Source organism: Scylla paramamosain, chromosome 4 (assembly GCF_035594125.1).
Source record: "Scylla paramamosain isolate STU-SP2022 chromosome 4, ASM3559412v1, whole genome shotgun sequence".
NCBI lineage: Eukaryota > Metazoa > Arthropoda > Malacostraca > Decapoda > Portunidae > Scylla > Scylla paramamosain.
Window position 1 is genome coordinate 31,422,522 of NC_087154.1, and position 21,999 is coordinate 31,444,520.

Sequence of the window (21,999 nt, forward strand, 5' to 3'; positions counted from 1 at the left end):
TAGCATACACACACACACACACACACACACACACACACACACACACACACACACACACACACACACACACACACACACGAAATTATCTTCCTTGAAATTACTTTTTGTGTGTGGGGAGGGTGGAGGGAATGAAGGGCGGTCATTTTCCAACCTATTTACAGTAAGATAATGGAGATGCAATGACTTTGATAAGATTTAAATGCCCCAGAACACTTGATCTCTGAAAGTTGCCAGCATTACCTTTATTAAGGAACTGTAAAATAAACACAAATACTGTAGAAATATATCAGTGCGTCTTAAGTTTCGGAGTGCAGAAAATAATAACAAAATACTACAAATTCATATGATAACAGAAAAAAATAATGACCTGCCCCTTAAGTCTCCGTGGCATGGTCCTTTCTTATCGTTATCACTGATGTCAAGAACGCTCACTGTCTCTGTCTCCGCTGGGTGCTTTCCTTACACCACAGTAGCCATCATGCCACCACCTGAGGAACACGTCGAGCTGCAGGTCAGTAGTCACCTCAGCTACAGAACATTCCGTGTCATTGTTTTTTTTAAGAAACTTCGTCAAAAAATAATAATGATAAATAAATAAATAAAAACAAACAAATAAATAAATAAAAATAAATAAATAAAATAAAATAAAAATAAAAAAAAGGATGCAGTATGTGTGTGTGTGTGTGTGTGTGTGTGTGTGTGTGTGTGTGTGTGTGTGTGTGTATTTGGAGGGAGGGAGAGAGAGAGAGAGAGAGAGAGAGAGAGAGAGAGAGAGAGAGAGAGAGAGTAAACAAATAAACAAACAAACAAGCATACAAATAAACAAAAACGATACTCATAAACTCGCATTTCTTCAGATTTTCGCTCCTTTATGAAAACGTGAGTTATGCAAGTGTTTTCACAGATGTTCGTGTTTAAATTAATGTGCACAGATGCACACTTGCGTCATAACTATCCTGAGATACTGGTCGCCGGACACATGTTGACTACTAACCTTGATTCGGGTTTAGTATGGAGCGACGGTGCTGATGGTTAGTGGATGCTCCCTTGCGAGAAGTCTCCGAGCTAGGAATCGATGAGCGTCGCAAGCATGTTCTAATCATGGAACAATTACCACAGAGGAAGGAACCATGCAAATTCTGTGTTGCAAAACTTCCTTTTACTCGGTAATTCTCGCACTTATGAGACTTGCATCTGCACGCTCACAAATAAAGTTACTTCTGCTTCTCAAGACCAAGAACCATGAGGCTAATGATTCATAGTAATGCAAATGTTTCACCCACAGGGGCGGTCAGACTTTGTGGACGTGCCCCTGGACGACCAGCCCCACCAGCCCCAAAGGTAATGAATGCTGAAGAGCGTCATGGTGTGTACGTGCGTCATGTCATTCTCTCTTTTTCGATTTCCATTTACGAAGTGTGGACAATCTTAGTAAAAGCGAAACATGACTGAAAATGTCTTGTGTCTTAAATATGCAACTGATGTGATTAACGAAAGTCTGACGAAATCTGTAATACATCTGTGTGCTTGGAGAAATGCAAAGAACGAAGCCAAAATATCCATTGCTATACGTAATGTGTTTTTCCATATCTAAAGTGGCGTGATAAATCTTACACCTTCACTCACAGTTCCTCTGAGCTCCACATTCCGCGCCGGGTGGGCATGGCTGCCACCGTCGTCCTCGTCACCACTGTGGCCAGTGTCGTGCTTATTGTGACAACTGCAAGTAGGTGGCCGTTATTTGATAACACTTCGGGTGTTGCGCCCACTCCAAACAAAGCCGTGGGAAATAATATAATATAATATAATATAATATAATATATATATATATATATATATATATATATATATATATATATATATATATATATATATATATATATATATATATATATATATATATATATATATATATATATATATATATATATATATATATATATATATATATATATATATATATAATTCTGCAGCATTATTATCCCATTTCTAAACGGGGTCGCTGTTTTTGATGAGTCTCCTCCATCTAACCCTGTCCTCCACCACTTTAAGGTCCAAGTTCTTCTCAGTGTCGTCTGTCACAGTACAGTCCTTCCATCTCGTCCTTGGCCTTCCTCTCTTCCTGCCACCCACTTCCATATCCATGTGTAGCCTTTCACAACTCAATTCCTCTCTCCTCATAACATGCCCAAACCATCTCGACCATGCCTCCTGCATCTTCTTACTTACACTTGTTACCTTAACTGTACCTCTTATGACTTCATTCTTAATTCTATCCTTCCTTGTCAGTCCACTCATTCATCTCAACATTCTCATTTCTGCCACTTCCATTTTATTTTCATTACTCTTCTTCATTGGTACAGTCTTTAGATTAGACATCATAGCTGGTCTCACCACCGTTCATTGGCATTCTTTTGTCACAGAAGACTCCTGACATATCAAGCCAGTTTTTCCATCTTGCCTGTATCCTGATAACTGCCACCTATTTGTTTCCATCTGCCGCAACAATTGAACCTAGATATCTGAAGTCCCTCACGTTGTTCTGAGATTGCCTATCTAGGGTCATGCTCCTCGTGTCTCTGTTCCTGCTTTGATCCTGGTCTGTCATTACCATATATTCCGTCTGACTTCTACTTACTTATACTACTACATTCCACACCTTTCCAGTGCTATACGCCACTCATCCATCCTCTTCTCTGCTTCTTGTTTTGATTCACCAACTAACACCGTATCATCCGCATGCATAATGTCCCAAGATATTCTTCTTTATCCCCTCAGGCAACACATCAAACACTACATTAAAGAGTAAAGGGCTAAGAGCTGAGCCTTGATGCAGCCCAACCCGCACATCAAAATTCCCAGTTCTAACCCTTGTTTTCACATTTCTGTACATTTCCATGATCAGCTTTACATACTTCTCTGGCACCATTTTCTTCCTCAAGCATCTCCGTTCTTCGTGCCTCGGGATTCGATCATATGCTTTATCCAAATCTCTAAATGTTGCGTGTATCTCCCTGTGCTCCTCCCTGCATTTTTCCATAATCTGTCTTAGCATAAAAATTATATATATATATATATATATATATATATATATATATATATATATATATATATATATATATATATATATATATATATATATATATATATATATATATATATATATATATATATATATATATATATATATATATATATATACATATATATATATAAACAGCGATTGCACACATGATCAACAACAAAAAACAACAACTTTAATTGGTAATAATGATGATGATAATAATAATAATAATAATAAAAATAATAATAATAATAATAATAATAATAATAATAATGGTAATAATAATAATAATAATGATAATAATAATAATAATAATAATAATAATAATAATAATAATGATAATAATAATAGCAGTTGTTTTTCCTCACAAGATGCCCTCTCCCCCAGGTGTTCCCAAGCAGCAAGAGGTCTTGATCCAGAACTACCCTCAATCTGGCATTGTCTCTCCCTCTGCACTAACCTCCGCTTTCCATGAGGTGCTCACATTCAATTTTATTTTTACTTTATTTTATTCATTCATTTTTTTCAGTCCAACCAGCTTAACAGATTATGTATACTTTATACCAACACTTTCTAATTTCTGATGACAAGTATTTTGATCCTCTGCAGGTGATGGTCCCTGTCCAGTCTTCTGCACTTCCCTCTCCACTGCTGGTTTCCAAGCATCCTAAGAATGTCATCAGAGACAAGATAAGAGAAATGAAAGAGAAACATAGACAGAGAAATGTTCCTGACCCAAATTATGAGGAGGTTTTTTTTAATTCCTCCCATTGTTAGACTCTGACAAATCTTTCATATACATTCAATAGCTGTTGTGATGAACAAATGTTCATATTACATTAAGAACCCCCATTCATAGCTTACCAAAGATACAATGACATACAAAGACAACTCTTATAGGTGGCAGTGCAGCTCAAAAAAGAACGTGAACATGACACAGGGGTCCTGCTGCCATCTAGCAAGTCTGAGCAACACTTTCCACATCCACTACCCTCAATGGACCCAGGCTATGTTGAGGTAAGTCTTTTTATAAACTTGCCTGTTTATGTGCGTCCATCCTCCACATACATAATTATCAGGACAATACCCGAATAGCAGTTACATTGGAATATTACCATTCCTGAGAGAGTCTTCCCATTCGTTAAGCAGTGTTTCCTTTCCCATAGGTACCTTCCAGTTCCATTCCTGTGGGGCACCTTTTTATTCCTTTAGGAGCCCTCCCATTTCTGAAGAAACCTTCACACGTGTGCTTGCCTTCCTGTTCCCGAAAGAGCCTCCTCATTTGAGAGAGCGCTTTCCCTCTCCCAAAGGTGCCTCCTCATTTCTGAGAACATCTTTCCATTCCTGAGGACACTAACTAATTTTTGAAGAAGTCTTCCCATACCCATAGATGCCTTCCCATTTTAGAAAGCCCTTCTATTCCCATGGGTGTTTTCACATAAGAGTCTTTATATTCCCAAAGGAGTCTTCCCATTCCTATGGATGCTTTTCCATTCCCAGGGATGTCCTATTCTAATCATAGTGATATTATTTTCTCTATTGTGTCTTTGTCTAGGAGGAGAAAAGCCACCCCTTCATTCTTCAACTTCCTTTTGTATATCTCTAAATATTTTTCTGTTTTCACAAACTATCACAATGTGTGGATATGAGATTATATTGAAAATACAAGTTCTGCACTACAGTAAGGTTCATTCAGTACTGTAGATCAGACCACCAAAGGCACACAGTACACCATAATAAATACTGAAATAAAATTTGTTACAGGGCTGCGAAAGAAAAATTACTATTAAAAGGTCTTGAAATGGGGCAAAATATTATTCGCTCAGCAGATAGAAATATGGCTGGGCAGTTTTCTTTCACATTATGCTTTCTAAAGAAGAACAAATGTAAAGTATATGAATACTATATAAATAATAGATAAAGATTTTTTATTTCTTTATTATTTATATATTTATTTCTCATTATTATTTATTTATTTATTTACTTGATTTAATTTTTCAACAGCTTGTACAATTTGTGTATGTGACATAAGCATATGATCTCATAAAAAAAATTTGCCCTTCCCTTCCTTTGGTAAAAGATTCATGTGGTATTAACTTGCTGCTGTCTCTTCCTAGGAAGAAGTTACACTTCAGAAATATGAAGAACATGACAAGCATCCCCGAAATGTGAAGATCCCAGTTGCCACACAAGATATACAGCCACAAATACCATTTAGTGATAAAGAAGCAACAAAAATAAAGGAGACAGAGGATAGCTCAAGCAAAAACAGAAAATCGCCAATGAAACAGATAAAAGAATCTAATAGGCTCCCATCCAAAAGTCTTAAAAATGGCACACAAATACAAGTATGTGAAACAACAGCATGCTATGAGGCAGGTGAGTCATTGTGGTTTTCCCTTTCATTGCAACAGTTACATAAGAATGTAAGAAAACAGAGGAAGCTGGAAGAAGTCATCAGGCCTACACATGACAGCCCCTGTATGAAACATACCTACAATTCAAGTATTTCACAAACATCAAGTTATAATAACTATGGAAGGCGACTGATGAGTGAAGCTGTCAGTAATGCATCAGTGGAAGGGATATTTCTATAAGTGAGAGAGAGAGAGAGAGAGAGAGAGAGAGAGAGAAAGAGAGAGAGAGAGAGAGAGAGAGAGAGAGAGAGAGAGAGAGAGAGAGAGAGAGAGAGAGAGAGAGAGAAGCTATTTCAGGCACCCTGTACATCGCACACTTACCTAATATTTAAATCACTCTAGCTCAAAACTTTGCAGAGTTCAATGGTTATACTATATAATGTTGGATAGGGAATTTCATTCTGCATTCAGTGGTATGTGTCCACTCTTGTTGAAACAAAAGGAAGTTGAGGAAAATTGCAAAAAACTGATGATCAGTTTATAAAAAGTTTTATTATGTATTTTGCAAATGCACAATATTCTTGCAAATTCGACATGCTTTTTTGTTATAACTTGTATTTATCTTATTACCTACAAAATTTGAGCTATATCAGTTCATTAGTGGAAAAGTTGGTGGTAATTTCAGACACCGCACACATTGCACACTTGCCTAATATTCAAAACACTAGCTCAAAACTTTGTGAGAGCTAAATGGTTGTACTATATACTGTTGGATAGGAAAATTCATTCTGTCTTCAGTGGTATGTATCTGCTTTCATTGAAACAAAAGGAAGTTAGTGAAAATTGCAGAAAATTGAGTCACTTTACAAAAAGTTTTATACTGTGTTTTGCGCTTACACAATAGTGTTGCAAATTCGACATGCTTTTTTGTTATAACTTGTATTAATCTTATTAACTACAAAATTTGAACTTGATCAGTTAATTAGTTAAAAAGTAGGCATTTTGACTTTGCACATGCACAGCTCTACTTGAAAGTTGACAAAAGGAATTTTATTAGAATTATAATTAAGCTTCATTAAAATTGATTAAGTAGTTTTTAAGAAATCCCATTTTTGACACTCTTTTACTTTTTGCAAGTTACCCATTGACTTCACCCAACGGAAGAGATGAAAGCTATATCATATAAAATTGATAGAGTTGTGTTATCATATGGTGCTAATTTCATTATGATCAGCCATATAGTTTCAGAGATATTAGCATTTGAATAGCCTGCAGTCAGGCTCGGCTGGGCTGCTCAAAATGAAACAACAACCTCCATAGTAAACTTCACTTGGCTTATAACGATTCAAGTGACTATCTGTCCCACAGCAACACGGATCTCAGAGAGCCTGGACCACTCCGTCAACCCTTGTGATGACTTTTACCAGTTTGCATGTGGGGGATGGATTGACAAACATCCAGTTCCAGAGTCTGGATGGTGAGTTATGCTCTCCTCTTCCTCCTCCTCATATTTGCTTTACTCTTCATATGCATTTCTTTTTACATTTTTAACATCATCATAATATTTTGAAAATATTTAACTGCATACTACATACAGTATGCGTGAAAAATCTTAAGAGAACTTTTAATGTTTATGTTATACATAAAAAGTGAATATTCAGCTACAATTTGTCATATAAAAAATATATATAACAAAAAAAGAAAAATTTTAAACAATACAAAGATATGTTACCAAACTGATATCAAGTTCAGAACAATTCTCTGCAGACTGGATAAACTAAGGTTCACAAAGTTAGAGGAAAGAAGCAAAAATGATTATTTGATTTTGATGTTTGAAGCAATGAGGGAATCAGAAAATAAGGACAGAGCAGACATTCAGACAAGGGATCATGGAAGAACAACGTGTCATGAGTACATATTGAAAGATAAAAATCTTAACCAAGGTAAAAAAAAAAAATCTAGTCTCACAACATGAGATAGTACAGTACTATCAAAAAGTTCCAAAAATAGTTCCTTAGCACACCAACAAATGTTAGCACGGATATGTGTGCCATGCCAGGTTCTTAATGGAAGAAGTCACCCCAGTACAGTAATGGAAACAATTCAGCAACTAGTGCATGAGGATCATCAGAGATCCATTAGAGGCATTTCTGTCATGCAGAAGAGTGCAGGCAATCCTCACACCTGATTTGAACATACACTGCATTGCTGCATTGTTCTCAGGTTTCTGATTCTCAAACAGAAGAACCATCAGACCAAACTCTGCCAAGAACTCTGTCAGCATATCTTGGATGACCCAGCCTTCATGTTGAGGGTCATTACTGGGGATGAGACTTGGTGTTAGGCGCTGTTATGTTTTCATTTTACACTGTCAGTATTACATTGAATGTTGGGAATGAGATACTGCAATAGGAATCATGATAAATGATAAATGGGTTCTATAAGAGATGAGAAGTGACATCAATATAGCTGGAAGTTTTAGTCTGATATTCAGGTACACAATTTCTTAGATTGTAATATCTGTATGGGTGTGGTTACTCGGTAATGTCACAAAATGGGAGGAGTCAAATATAATTCACATAAAATGCATGTCTGAGTTTAAGGACAGTGGACTCATCTCAGACATGGCATAGCAAGCATCTCCAGTCTTTGTACATTTTGTGCAGTTTATATTTTATACTGTGTGTAAAGAAGAAGACCAAGAAATTCTTCAGTTTCTTATCAATATAATCCAAGATCTCATCATCTATATTGGGTCTACAAGCTTCTTGCAACCTATCTTCTTCCTAAAAAAGAAGCTGCAGCTGGAAAGATACCATTTTGAAACCATGGAGGAAATTCAGCGTGACTTCCAGAAGGTGCTAAACACACTTCAAAACAAGATTTCTAAAACATGTTTCAGCAGTGGTAATGGTGCCAGGAGCACTGCATTACTGTTCAAAGGGATTAATTGGAAAATGGTGCCTAGACTTAAATAAATACATTTTTTGTATATCAACTGAATTTGATTTTTTTTTATATCACCTCATATAACTAGCAACAGTTAGAATGAGTCAGACTATGAAGGTGATGTGAGAACATTCCTGACTTTAAGCTGGATATAAGTAGACATGGAGACAGGGCTAAATGAAGGTGATTCACATCCTATACACTATCATTTCTAGGAAACTAGATTTATGACTGACATTTTAAATGCTTTTTGTGATAAAATAAATCATATTTGTTTACCAGGGGAGCACAACAATTCTTTATCTCCCAACAGATTAATTTTATATACTTTAATTCTCAAGTGTTAAAAGACGTATATACTACATGCTTCATATTTGCAGTGCATGAAATGATATTCCTTAAATTGTATTAATGCAAAAACAAATTCAATTATTAATATTGTGTCAAAAGTTTATCAAAATTTTATATTTCCAATGAAATACTTTAACTGCTCTTCTAATCACTACATCACTTACCCACTACAGGGGAGGCACCTACATTGATGCTGTAAAGCGTATGGATAAACATTTGCTCCAGATTCTGGAAACCCCTGCTAAGCCAGATGCTCCAGCCCCTCTTCATGAAATACGCTCTCTTTACAGTTCCTGCTTAGACACAGGTATGCATCCTTCAGAGAGAAATAAAAACTTTTCAATACAAATTACCATATTTTCTTTTATCAAACTCTAAAATGTAGTTCTAGCAATCCTACATGGAACACTTCATAGTAAGACTACCACCCACTTCACCAATTACTGAAACTTAATCAGCACAGTACTTGCTTACTTTTGTGGTTTGTATTAAGTGTCTGTTCACTTGGTACCATAATTTGGCCTCAATATAGAACACCCTGAAAAGGCAAAAGATACTATGGTATAGAAAATTGTCCTATACATCTCATTCAACAATACTATATTTTTCATAGATGCAAGTATGATTAAAAGTAATTGCATGTAAGACCATGCTATGATGAGAAATATTTGTTGTAAGGCTTGCCAGAAACTAGAGGAATCAAGAGTCAATGAACTGTCACCTGTATTACAAGATATCATTCAAGTGAATGCCCACCCTGAAGATGACTTGAAATACAACTTTCCAAAATATGACCTATTTTACATGGCTCTCTCTCTCTCTCTCTCTCTCTTGTGAATGCTTAATTAAATAATAATGCTTCAGATTAAAGAAAAGTAGTTTGTAACGAAGGGTAAAACATTGGTGTTTGACATGTATTGCAACAGACACAATGAATGAGCTTGGCCTGGATCCTCTTGTCAACTTGCTGTCTGCTGCTCAGGGTGGATGGCCCATGGTGATGGAGACCTGGGACCCGAACTCCTTCAGCCTCTCAACTGCTCTCAACAATCTCCGCAGCCTTAACGTCTACCCACTCATCCAAGTCTACATCAGTACTGACGTTTTCAACACTTCTAGATGGCTTATCTTTGTTAGTTTAAGTAATCTTTACTTTCTGCTTTGAAATTTTGTTGCAAGTGTTTATGCTTGCATTTGTTCTATTGGTGGTGGTTTGTCTCTTCAAGAAAAGAGGGTTGATGTCCTCCCCTATATGCTGTCTTTTACATTCTTTATATTCTATGCTGTACCCAGTGGTATTACTGAGCTCGTCCACTTATCCTAATCTCTGGGTGTTGATGGGGATTCACAGGTGCAGCACTGATATGCTTCTGAGAGGCAGCTATGTGTCAGTGGATGAGTGGTGACTGGCAACATGTTGAGTTCATCTATGGATAAGACCAGTTATGGGGAACATTCAGAGCTTTCTAGGTGATGGGATGATTTTGTATGGCTCTTTTGGGCATGTAAATTATAATAATGTTCCCCTTTAACATCTAGGGAACTTCAGGATTGTTATAGATAATGAAAAAATCTTTGGCACCCTACTCATGGTGGGCCTGGATGTGGATAGCTGTGGTGTAAGGTAAAAGCTGGCTTTTGTTTTTGGACATTGAGGTGTCTCAGCTCATCCAGCATTGCTTGATGTTAATATAACCTTGGCATAAATCACAGTTATCTGGTTTTGCTATGGTCATCATTGTTGCAATATATATCCCAGCTGTCCTTTTGTGAAGCAGTCATCCACTTCCTTGTAGACCCTTTTTATGGCCATTAGTTTGGGAAAACTTTTAGGAAGAAGTACCAAGTACACAGATAGACCAGCTATCTCATTCAGTCAAAAAAATTACTTTTGCTGCATATTGCTGCTCTTCTCTTTTTCCTTGCTCATTAACATTTCACTTTACCTTTACCATTTTTTGGGAGCTTTTTTAAAAACAACTTGAATACAGAAATAGATAGAAGAGGGGAAGCTCTATTACTTTTCTACTAACTTTTTGGGATTTTTTATATTTTCTTATTTTATCCCTTGGACCATCCTTTCTTATAAATCTCTCTCTCTCTCTCTCTCTCTCTCTCTCTCTCTCTCTCTCTCTCTCTCTCTCTCTCTCTCTCTCTCTCTCTCTCTCTCTCTCTCTCTCTCTCTCTCTCTCTCTCTCTCTCTCTCTCTCTCTCTCTCTCTCTCTCTCTCTCTCTTTCTGACATTTTATTCCCTTCAGGTGTTTTCCTCAGAATGGAGTGGCAACAGTAGAAGAGCTACTACTATCAATTATCCCAGTCCAAACACTTCACACTTCACTTACGTTGTACAAGTTCCTATGCCACATCTTTCATGCAGTTAATGCTTCCGTTGCTCATTTTTGTAATTTTCTTCCATAAAAAATCTTTTTTTTTTTTTTTAGGTTGATGCTGGACAAGTGCCTGCTGGAGCAAGTGTTATGGGATCAGTCAGTAATGACACCCTAGCTCCCTACCACACTTTCATGACATCTGCTGCTAAGATGCTGCGTGATTTCATGGAATCTAGTGCTTCTGACCAAGACATTGATAGTCAAGTGAATGATGTTATTGAGTTTGAAATGAAATTCTCAAAGGTAAGACTAAAATTATTTAGTGATAACACAAATATATGACAAGAATAAGTGATTTTCATGCTTGCCATACCTTATTTATACTTGATCCCATTTTGTCATTGATTTGTCCCCTGGTTATGACACTTACTACACAATATCAAGGGATGGTAAGTTATTTAAGCAGGCTAGTTTTGATTGCAGCTAACAAATTAATTGCATTTTTTTTACACTCCCACAAAATCTATCATATTGGCCTATAGAATCAAAATGTAAGAAACTCATTCATTTTACCCATTCTCCTCTCAAGGGTTTCCATACTTCCTCAACATACACAGTAACAAATTTCAGCTGTACATATCCATTGATAGTTACACTTTAATAACAGTGTACTAACTCTCCTGTTTCACAGATTGTAATGAAAGCTATAAATGAGACAACTGATCATGCCTGGCAAACCACTGTGGCAGAGTTGCAGGAGGACACAGATGCAGGCACTCCACATCAGGTGCATATAAGTACCTTGTTCTGAGTTCATCCTTTGCATAAAGCTCAGAATCAAGTAACCTTGTAAAATTATGATAAAATAATGCTTGTTTTCATGTCTAATATTATGAAAATAAAAATTACATAATAAAAATATGAGTACTATACCTTATATCCTCACACACAAGTAGGCCAACTTAACTTTCCATAACAAGTATTTTTTTTTTTCCCATCAGATTGAGTGGCTGAGTTTCCTGGAGGAAATGTTTGCAGAAACTGACATCACCATTACAAAGGATGAGCCATTGCTGTCTTTCAAGGGACCATTCTTCAGAGATTTCAGTAACTTGCTAGCAACTACTGATCCCAAGACTCTTGGTCAGTCATTCAGAATGTGCATGCATGTGTGTGTGTGTGTGTGTGTGTGTGTGTGTGTGTGTGTGTGTGTTCATCTAGTGGTATGACATGAGGGTTTAGCTACATTCTTGTAATCCTGTCTCCATAACTATATTTATCCAGTCTTTCCTTCAGTTGATACATCCTCCTCATTGCCATCACACTGTCTTGCACATTCCAAAATATCTTTGCTTCTGTAAAGGAAATTGTACTAATGTATATCAGTTTTCCTCATTCACTGTCTTATATTTCTATCTGGTATTTTACTTATCCCATCTTCAAAACTTGATATACCTTTGCATTAAACTCCATTTTGCTGATTTTGTCTATCATTATAACTTGCCCAAGTCTTTCTATAATTCCTTATTAGAATTATTATTTTCACTTCACAATCTGCACTTTTTGCCAATAAATTTACTTAAGTACTCAGTCAGTAGTAAATCACTTGTGGCTGCTCATGCCAGACCAAGGTTGAGTGTTACCATGACTAAAATGAACTTTATTGCATATTCATCCTGGATTTTCCTTCTATCAAACAATGATTGATCTACACCCAAGAATAAAAAATCATAATTAAGGAATTACTTAGAGTTTTGTTCTCCATGGATTTCATAACTAGAGTTGGAAAGAGGAAGCCATAAGAAGTGTGTGCATTACTACTGTCTTGTGGACTTGTGCAGCAAACTTTTTGGAAAACAGATTGTAAAGTAGACACACTCATAATTCCTAGTCTCTTTTTCAAGCATTTGATGGTCACCACAAATACACTATGGGACATCACTACAAGATGGACATTTTACACTGTTATTTTGCTTGTCCTAGAATGAATGTTGTCTTAATGAACATTTAAGATCCTATTTTGAAAATCTAATTTATTTAGATTTCATGTACTCTGTTAGTTTTAACAATTTTGTGACTACTGTACTACATTACTGCAAACCTTTAGAAACTTAAAAGAAAAAATATGTAAAGCCAGTTTATAAACTTAAATTTTATCACTAAAAACATTCTAATTATATTTTTTGTTATGTACAGCAAATGCTATTGGATGGTGGTGGGTGTATGTTCTGCAACAGGAAACCACATATGCCATGAGGAATGCTTCCCACACCTACATGCAGGACTTCTATGGTCAATCTCGATCAACACCTCGATGGCAATACTGCATAAGTATAACTAATAGAAATATGGGCTTCGCACTTTCCAGGGAGTATGTGGATCACTTTGTCCCTCACACAGTGAAACCAGAGGTAAATGAATATTGATATTACATGGCATGCTTGAGTTAAAAGAACATTATGAAATGAATAATAAAGAATACCTATCTCCTTCAAATTTCAAAACAAAATGTTTATCTTCAGATATAGATGGGCTCCCTAGAAGATATTTTTTTTTTAAGTAAGATCTTACTACTGTGATAATTTCATCAGAGAGGAATTCTCAGTCTTCCACTCTTGTTCTTTTAAGCCTCTTTTCATGACGGAGGATATGAATACAATTATATATCCCTGACATTAAACTGGTTGGACTTAGTAGAATAAGTGGAATGCATGACTGTCCCCATCACTTGCTAGTTATCCAACAGTTATGATAATATCAAGTTATGTGAAATAAATAATACAGTTTCTCAGTAAATTTAATCTAACTCAAATTCAGATCCGACACTATCTAATTAATTTTACTAAGGCCTGAACATCTACAGAGATCTTGCTTTTGGGAAGAAAAAGAGGAGTAACAGTTGCCAGTCTCAACTTAATCCCAACCCCAATTATAATACAGAGTACATATGTACAAAAATGCTTGCAATTTACACACCATGTGTATTCAAGCTATTGATTCTTCCTAGTGCTACAAGAAAATATATTGATGTTAGTGCTGTGGTAATTTACCAATTTATGTAAAATATTGGCATGCCACTGACAATCGCTTGTGATAAATTAACAAAGTTTTATAATTATTTTCTATTTAGGTAACAGAGCTGACAGAAGACTTGCGTGGAGCTTTCTCCTCCCTTCTAAACAATAACACCTGGATGCTGCCAGAAGACCTGCAAGTGGCCCAGGAGAAACTGGCAGCCATTGACCCCTTTGTGGCCTACCCAGACTGGATTATGGATGACAAACAGTTAGCACAGGGCTATGAAGGTGTAAGTAGTAGAATGCAGTTTTAACATTCAATAATTCAAGATAATTTCCATGAATGAAATAATTTGCACTATACTGTTGACTGCATATATATAAATAAGAAAGGTGATCTTTCTTCAGATAGGTAATGAAGGGAAACAATGCATAAACAAATATATTCTAACAATGAATTTTAAATGTCTGACTTCCTCATTGATGATAAATATAGGTTGCCCATCACTACTCTGCTACCCTTGGGACCTTGGGATTACTGGATTAATGATAACTCCTGATTGCAGAATGTTTGCTTAAAAGCTTGTAACTGAAATTTTCATGAGGAAAAAAAACAATCTGCATTCATTTGTGCAATATTGGACAATACCTCATCTATCTTAACCTTAAACTTTCTTACATCTATTCAGCATAATATTCCTTGCAACTATACCCATTTTTTTTAATGACACTCATCTGCCCCCTCTTGTACATTTGATATACTGCAAATTGCAAATCTCATTTCTTGCCAAAAAAAGCAATCTCCATAAGGTTAAATGTTCTATATCTTCTTCATCAATTTTTTTTTCTTATCCCAGGTGCTAATGCTATACAGGGATGTTATCTATTCTTTAATTGAGTGTACCTCTCATATATTGGAGAATTCCAGTCACAGAGCATTACTAAACAGGTAGCAGAAAAAAAATTATTCAGTTTTCCTCCAGTAACTCACAATCTTAATCTTTCACATTTGACAGTGATAGTGATACTACATCTCTTGCTATCTTCTGTCATCATTTCCATGCTTATTACTCTTCTGGACTTACTAACTGCATATCTATCCTGTCCTGCAGCTTCATTACAGACTTTTTATTTGCTCTCACCCCATTTCATCCACCTCCTTAATGCAAGAGTTAATTCATATTTTCACTCTTTCACTCCTTTCACTGTTAAACTCTGGCACTCTGTCTGATTGTGTTCTCTTCTTCCCTACAACATGGACAATTTCAAGAGAAGAGTTTTAAGACACCTCCTTAACTAAGCAGGCAATCAACTTGGAACCCATTCCTACAAAACTGTTAAGAGGTGTGGCAATGAAATTTCTTTTTATTTACTTATTTTTAACCCCTGACAAGCTTTCTTTAGATAAAAAAGAAATAAATAAAAATAAAAACACCTCAGAGATTTAGGTGTGAGAAAGGCTGCTGGAGGCCATGCATCTGGCAAGACACCATAAGGTGAACAATATAACACATGCAAGCATACATGCCTTTTAAACTGATGATAACAATAATGATAATGATGATGATGGTGATGAGGATGATGATGATGATGATGAGGAGGAGGAGGAGGAGGAGGAGGAGGAGGAGGAGGAGGAGGAGGAGGAGGAGGAGGAGGAGGAGGATGAGGAGGAGGAGGAGGAGGAGGAGGATAATGAAGATGATGATGATAATCAGATGGAGAAGGAGGGGGGGAGTATGTTAGCATATTTTATTAGTGAATACTCCTGACATGAATACCTTTGTTTTAATACACAGCTGAACCTGGTGAATGGAGAACACATAGATAACCTAGTGCATATTGGGGCCTGGTACAACCTGAATGCCCTTGCTGCTCTCAGAGATGTTCCAGAGCACTCGTAAGTTTGCCTTCAAGTCTCTGCACAATCTAGCTACATAATACATCTTTTCAATGCTAACAGTTTGCTGTGAGAATGAAAATGCCACAGGATTGTGTGATGCCATCATAACTGTCTAATATTTCCAGGAAAAGTACCATGAGAGAAATTAAAGTTAGTGGAAAATATAAATGAAATACTGAAGCTGAACAAAACGGCAGGTGCTGTGCTAACATATCTGCTCACAAAATATACTGTGCTGCTTCAGTAGTAATCTATAAAACTAGTATGTGAAGATAAAGGTATGAAAATTTATTGTGGGTGAGAATGCAGATGGCAGTATATTGCAATGAATATATGTTGGAAAAAATGGCAAGCTGTTTTTTGGACAGAAGCACTATTTTTCATTGCTTGGGAAACATGCATATTCATGGGATAGTTTATGAAATTTTCATACTGTTTTTCCCTCTAGCATATAATATACAAATGTAACCATTCTCTTATTCAGTTTTTCCTATTCCAGGTTCCTTTATCCTCCAACCATAGTGAATTCTGTCTACAATCCCATTCAAAATAGCATCAGTAAGTTCATTTTAAAATCACAGATTACTTATTATTCCTGTGCTTACCTATGAGTTTATTTCTCTCCAAGGAGTGATACTGATGAAGGAAGGAGCCACACTACAAGTATGTATATATTCTATTCACATCATAAGATCCTCTACCTACATTATTTGGCTGTGCCTTTCTTGGATTTTTCATTGATATACTACTTCAGTGTGATTAAATAATGGGAAGCTTTCTTCATAAATTTTTCTTTCCAACCAGGCACTCCCTGCTGAAGTGAGGTGATATGGGGATCAGTTTTGAAACATCACTTGCCTCACATTGACTAACTTTTAGGTATTCTGAGGCAAGTTTTCAGACTAAAATTCAAAATTATGGCATTAAGGTCAATTCTTTTATGAAAATTCTTGGGAAAAGTTTAGAAACAACAATATCAGTTCCAGGCAAGAGTAAGGCAAAGCACTGAGAGGATAGATAAAGCAATCAGCTCATGACAATTTATGGTTATGTGATTCCCTCACCCAGTCAGTGAGCAGAGCTGGCCTTACCTGCTCTCTCTTCCCTCATCTACAAAGCAAGGCTAACTCTTCCTCCAAAACTCTTTCTACATAGGTCTTCCTCTTGTACACCTTTTTGCGCTGATTTTTTTTTTTTTTTTTTTATTAATTTTGTTTCCATGGTGGGGAGTCTTTTAGATGATAATGAAGGCCTTGCCTCATACTCTAGTATTAGCAAGAGGCCCAGCAAGGGCAGAAAATGAAGGAAAAGCTTGGCAAAAGAGCAACATGATCTATGGAAAAAAATTTTGATTTTGAATTATGTGGAACATAAGGAGAAAATATTATTCCTAAAGCTTAAAATAAGAAACCAAACTTTTAATAACACATTTAATATTGATTGTGAGGTGGGATGAATAGAAGATGAGAGAGAGAGAGAGAGAGAGAGAGAGAGAGAGAGAGAGAGAGAGAAGCCCTCATCACTGAACTTATGCTCTGGGGATTAATTCAGGACAAAAGGCATCTGTGAAGCAACATTAACCACCTAAATTAATACAGTGCCTCTTTTCACACTTTCTTATGGATGTTGCTTGCCGCACTTCTGCTCTGGTTTTGATTCAAAGTAAAGATACACAATGATCACCCCAGTTATTTTTTATTTTATTTTTTTACTTTTATTTATTTTTCTTCTTCTGAGGACTGCTTTCTTCACTTCAGTAGGAAGTGCTGCAATTCTCTTGCCTTTGATGTGACCCAGCTACTACACAGCATGATTCTTTTCCTTGCCTGAATACTTCACACTTCAAATATGTGCATGTTTTAATAAATACTTTCATGCTTCTCTTTCATCCTGAAATGTTATTTTTGTCAATAATTTCCTGCATCTAAATTTCCTTACATTTCATTCTGTTCATGCTGAAGAGCACTTGAAATTGTACAGACTGATATAAGTTGAACTGTAAAAAGACATCCAAAGCATTAACTTCAACTGATGCAAATGAAGTTGTTTAATACAGTAATACATATAATGCACACATTTACAGTATTCATTTTGCAATGGTTTTCCTTTCCAGCCATCTTGAGCGGCATGCTGCAGTCACCATTTTATGGCCACAATTCCCTTGCTGCCGTCAACTATGGGAGTCTAGGGATGATCATTGGCCATGAGATGACCCATGGCTTTGACAGCACAGGTTGATCAGCATTTTTTATATTTTCTACTAAATTGAGGATTAATGGAAGTCCATGGTATGACAATCCTTAAAAAGTTACAGTTAGTAACTTTATGGACAGCATGTACTGTGCAATGATGAGTTCAGAAGTGATCATAATTATTTAATCTCAGAAGATCCCCCATAGATGTCTGACTGAACTTTTACCTTATGCATCCCAAAGATGTTCTCCTCACAATAACATTACAATTTTGCATAGTCTTAGTCCATGCAGGCAACACAAATCTGAATTATGGAATAACTGCCAACAGTGTACTATTGAGCTACTACTAGTGCAATGCTATCTGCCAATAGTCATTGTATGGTGTTAATGTAACCTTGACAAACAATATTGTCTACTGGTTGTATTGCAGTTATACAGTATGTATAAAATGTTTTCTTGTCTTGAATGAGCCAGCTGTTGTTCCATGGATTTCTATTATTGCTTGCCAAATTAAACTGAAACAGAGTAATGAAGATATGTTGCATAACAAGGAAGATGACATCTACTTTATATCAATGCCTTAACACACCACCTCTTTGCTGACATGTAACAATTTTACCATAACAGGTCGAATGTTTGACAAGTTTGGAAATTTACGTCAGTGGTGGAGTAATGAGACGATTGAGGCCTTCAATGAGCATGCAATGTGCTTTGTGAAACAGTATGATAAATATGTACCCCCAGAGCTCTCCGAGATTGGTCTTAATATAACAGTAAGTTATACACTTACCGTAACTCAAAATATCTACATACAAAATAAATCTATTTTTTGTAATTGCAGTCTCCCTTCTTCACCCTCCTTCTGTAGCAACAACAACAAATACTACTACTACTACTACTACTACTACAATAATCTCTTAACTAAAATTCCATATGCCAAAACTTCTGAACACCAAGATATTTTTCCCAAAGATATTGGCACACAAAAGCTTGCATTCAGTACAAAAAGACTGACAGCAGTGACCGGAGACTAATATACCATTTTATCATACCTGATATCTGTTCTTACAAACTTCTCCCAGAGTATGGCCATAACAGAAATATTTATACATCCTTGCACTCCCTCCATGCATGCTGTCACTCTCAGGTGAGTAATTATTTATCAGAAATGTGTCATCAATTCTTCCCAAAAGCGAAAAACCTTATGTTGGCAATTACCTTGAGTGGAATGTTTATGTGACTCATGAATGTTTTGCACTGCATAACTGATCATCATAAACAATCTAACAAAATGTTATAAGGCTTCATTTCTAGCTTGAAAATTGTCAAACATAATTTTTTATTATCCTGGAAAAAAAAAAGTACTTGCTGTTTGATTTTCTACCTGATGAAATTATAAGATTATATAAGTAGTTATATTAATTCTTGTATAACCTATTATAATGATAATAATGGTAACAGTAATGATAACAACAACAAAACAATAATAATAATAATAATAATAATAATAATAATAATAATAATAATAATAATAATAATAACAATAATAATAATAATAATATTATTATTATTATTATTAAAATAATAATAATAATGATACTACTTCTACCATTACTACTACTGCTACCACTGCTACTACTACTACTACTACTACTACTACTACTACTAATAATAATAATAATAATAATAACAATAATAATAATAGTAATCTTAAAATAATAATAACAATAATAATAATATAAAAGTATTAATAGTAGAATGTAACAAAAGCTATCCAAAGTATTAATAAATTCCCATCCATTATAAACTGCAAACAAATATTTCCATTGTAGGTCAGTGGAGTTCAAACTCTGGGAGAGAACATAGCTGACAACGGTGGAATCCGTGAAGCCTTCCACGCCTACAAAATGTATGTAAACCGCTATGGGGAGGAACCCAGACTGCCAGGTCTTGAGGAGTTCTCTCCTGATCACATCTTTTATCTCAGCTTTGCCAATGTAAGTGCCTCAATGTAACTCTAACTGAAAGTCAGTGAAGATATTTGCAAAATGATGATTAACAGTAGCATATAATTTCAGTTCTTAAGTTGGGGAAAATGTATGTATAAAAGATATTATTTATTACATTATCTTCTCATTGTCTATTAATCTAAACTATTCCTTTGACTGTAATTTTCCTATTGCACCAAATGATTTGTAAGCTTCTAAATAACATTCTGTCATGGGCATTTGTATAATGTGAAAGCAATCTTACTTTAACAATTGACTGGTCAATTCATGTTTAATCTTAATTTCCCTAAACCAGCCATGGTGTGAACACAAGTCTCCTGAAATGGCTCTACAACTGCTGTTTTTAGATGCCCATTCTCCAGGCAAGTTCCGTGTTTTGGGATCTCTTTCCAATGATGACGAGTTTAGCAAGGTGTGGAACTGTCCAGCTGGCTCACCTATGAACAGTGGCAAAGACCGCTGCCTCCTATGGTGACAGTAAATATTACCTTCTAGAAACATCAAATGTTATAATTACAAGCCAATACACTTTCAACACCTTCAAGAACAATATCCCAGTCAAAAGGAAAGTAAAGAACACCATTTGCAATAAAGGTTAAACATAGACCACTAATTTTGTAATTTTCCTTGTATAAAAAACTATGTAGTTTAGACCTCGATCCTGGAGGAGGAAATCCCTAAAGGGAAGTGTAGTGTTTGTTGAGCCAGGAGATGGTGTATACGAAGCTCATATGTCATCGTCCCCCTCCCGTTCGTGTGGAAATTTCCACTCATATCACGCATACTATCAGTTCATTATTGGGTTGTGTTGTGATTTGAATATAAATTGTAAAGTTATAATAAAGGGTAATTAAGGTTAATCTAGTACAAACTACACATTAGTTATTCAGATGAATAAAAGAGTGATGAGAAGATAATGAAAAGCATAAAACTTTTGTTCCTGGTGTGGCAAGGAAGCCATAAGGGAGTTTGTCTGCCTCAACAGCAGTCACCAGCCACCAGCCACCATAATAAGTCCTATTTAGGCATATTCTCGCCATTCTACCAGTTACCTGTAGTTAAATTCACTAAGTTAAGAAGAACTTAGCAGCTCAGAATCAGGTGGATAACTGCAAAGAAGTTGCTTTTAGTTATGAAAACATGACCAGCCACTGGCCTGGAACACCAGTGAGATTAACTCACCCCTAGCTGTCACCACTCCCCACTGGCTCTAACCACAGCTACCATATTTGACAGTATATAAGACTCGCCTTTTTTTTTTATAAAAATGGCTCAAAAAAAAAAAATCACCCTGTCATATACGAATGTGAGGACTCCTGTAGCTTTCACTTTGAAATTTTCTTTATTTGTACACCCAAAGATTTACACCACTGCATTAAAGTCAAAGGTGCTATATAATATTTTTCAACCATAATATGATGTCAGAAAATGTTGAAAATGAAAACACAACCCTGTTTAGTGATGTGCCAAGTGTGTTGACATCTCAGCAGCTGGGCTGCATTCTTTGCCTTGCCTCTGTAAGTAGGCCACTACCTCTGTTTTATTACCACAGTCATGTATGATATTTTTACTATTGTGATTGCTTGCTTTTTGTTCAGCTATACTGCTAGCTTCCTTTAACACTGCATGCTTAAATGTATAAAAAAAAAATCTCCTGAATGTGCCTTGCTGAAATGGGGGTGCGCATTATACACCATAAAATATGGTAAGTTATCAGTTATTTATAATCATATTTAGTGATGTTTGGGTGAGTTAGGTCAAATAGTTCCTACACTCTGTCCAGCCATCCCATCTGCAGCTGTGGTACCAGCAGTTTGGCCCAGTTGG

General features: G+C 36.0%; 1 protein-coding gene across 3 annotated transcripts; it reads left to right on the forward strand.

Moving 5' to 3' along the window:
• The first annotated feature begins 400 nt into the window (after positions 1 to 400).
• Positions 401 to 20,781, forward strand: LOC135100002 (neprilysin-1-like). 3 transcript variants are annotated; one of them, XM_064002817.1, is made up of 21 exons: positions 401 to 511; positions 1,286 to 1,341; positions 1,629 to 1,726; positions 3,452 to 3,540; positions 3,674 to 3,814; positions 3,965 to 4,081; positions 5,182 to 5,443; positions 6,790 to 6,898; positions 8,895 to 9,028; positions 9,648 to 9,853; positions 11,163 to 11,354; positions 11,743 to 11,838; positions 12,053 to 12,194; positions 13,248 to 13,462; positions 14,182 to 14,358; positions 15,865 to 15,965; positions 16,468 to 16,526; positions 18,082 to 18,201; positions 18,791 to 18,936; positions 19,996 to 20,160; positions 20,468 to 20,781. In XM_064002817.1, the coding sequence occupies exons 1-21, from the start codon at positions 416 to 418 to the stop codon at positions 20,645 to 20,647; spliced, it is 2,901 nt and encodes a 966-aa protein (XP_063858887.1). In that variant the 5' UTR covers positions 401 to 415; the 3' UTR covers positions 20,648 to 20,781. The 3 variants fall into 3 exon arrangements, with proteins under 3 accessions (XP_063858887.1, XP_063858888.1, XP_063858889.1); XM_064002818.1 differs by lacking the exon at positions 401 to 511 and adding an exon at positions 1,011 to 1,166; XM_064002819.1 differs by lacking the exons at positions 401 to 511; positions 1,286 to 1,341; positions 3,452 to 3,540.
• The last annotated feature ends 1,218 nt before the right edge of the window (positions 20,782 to 21,999 follow it).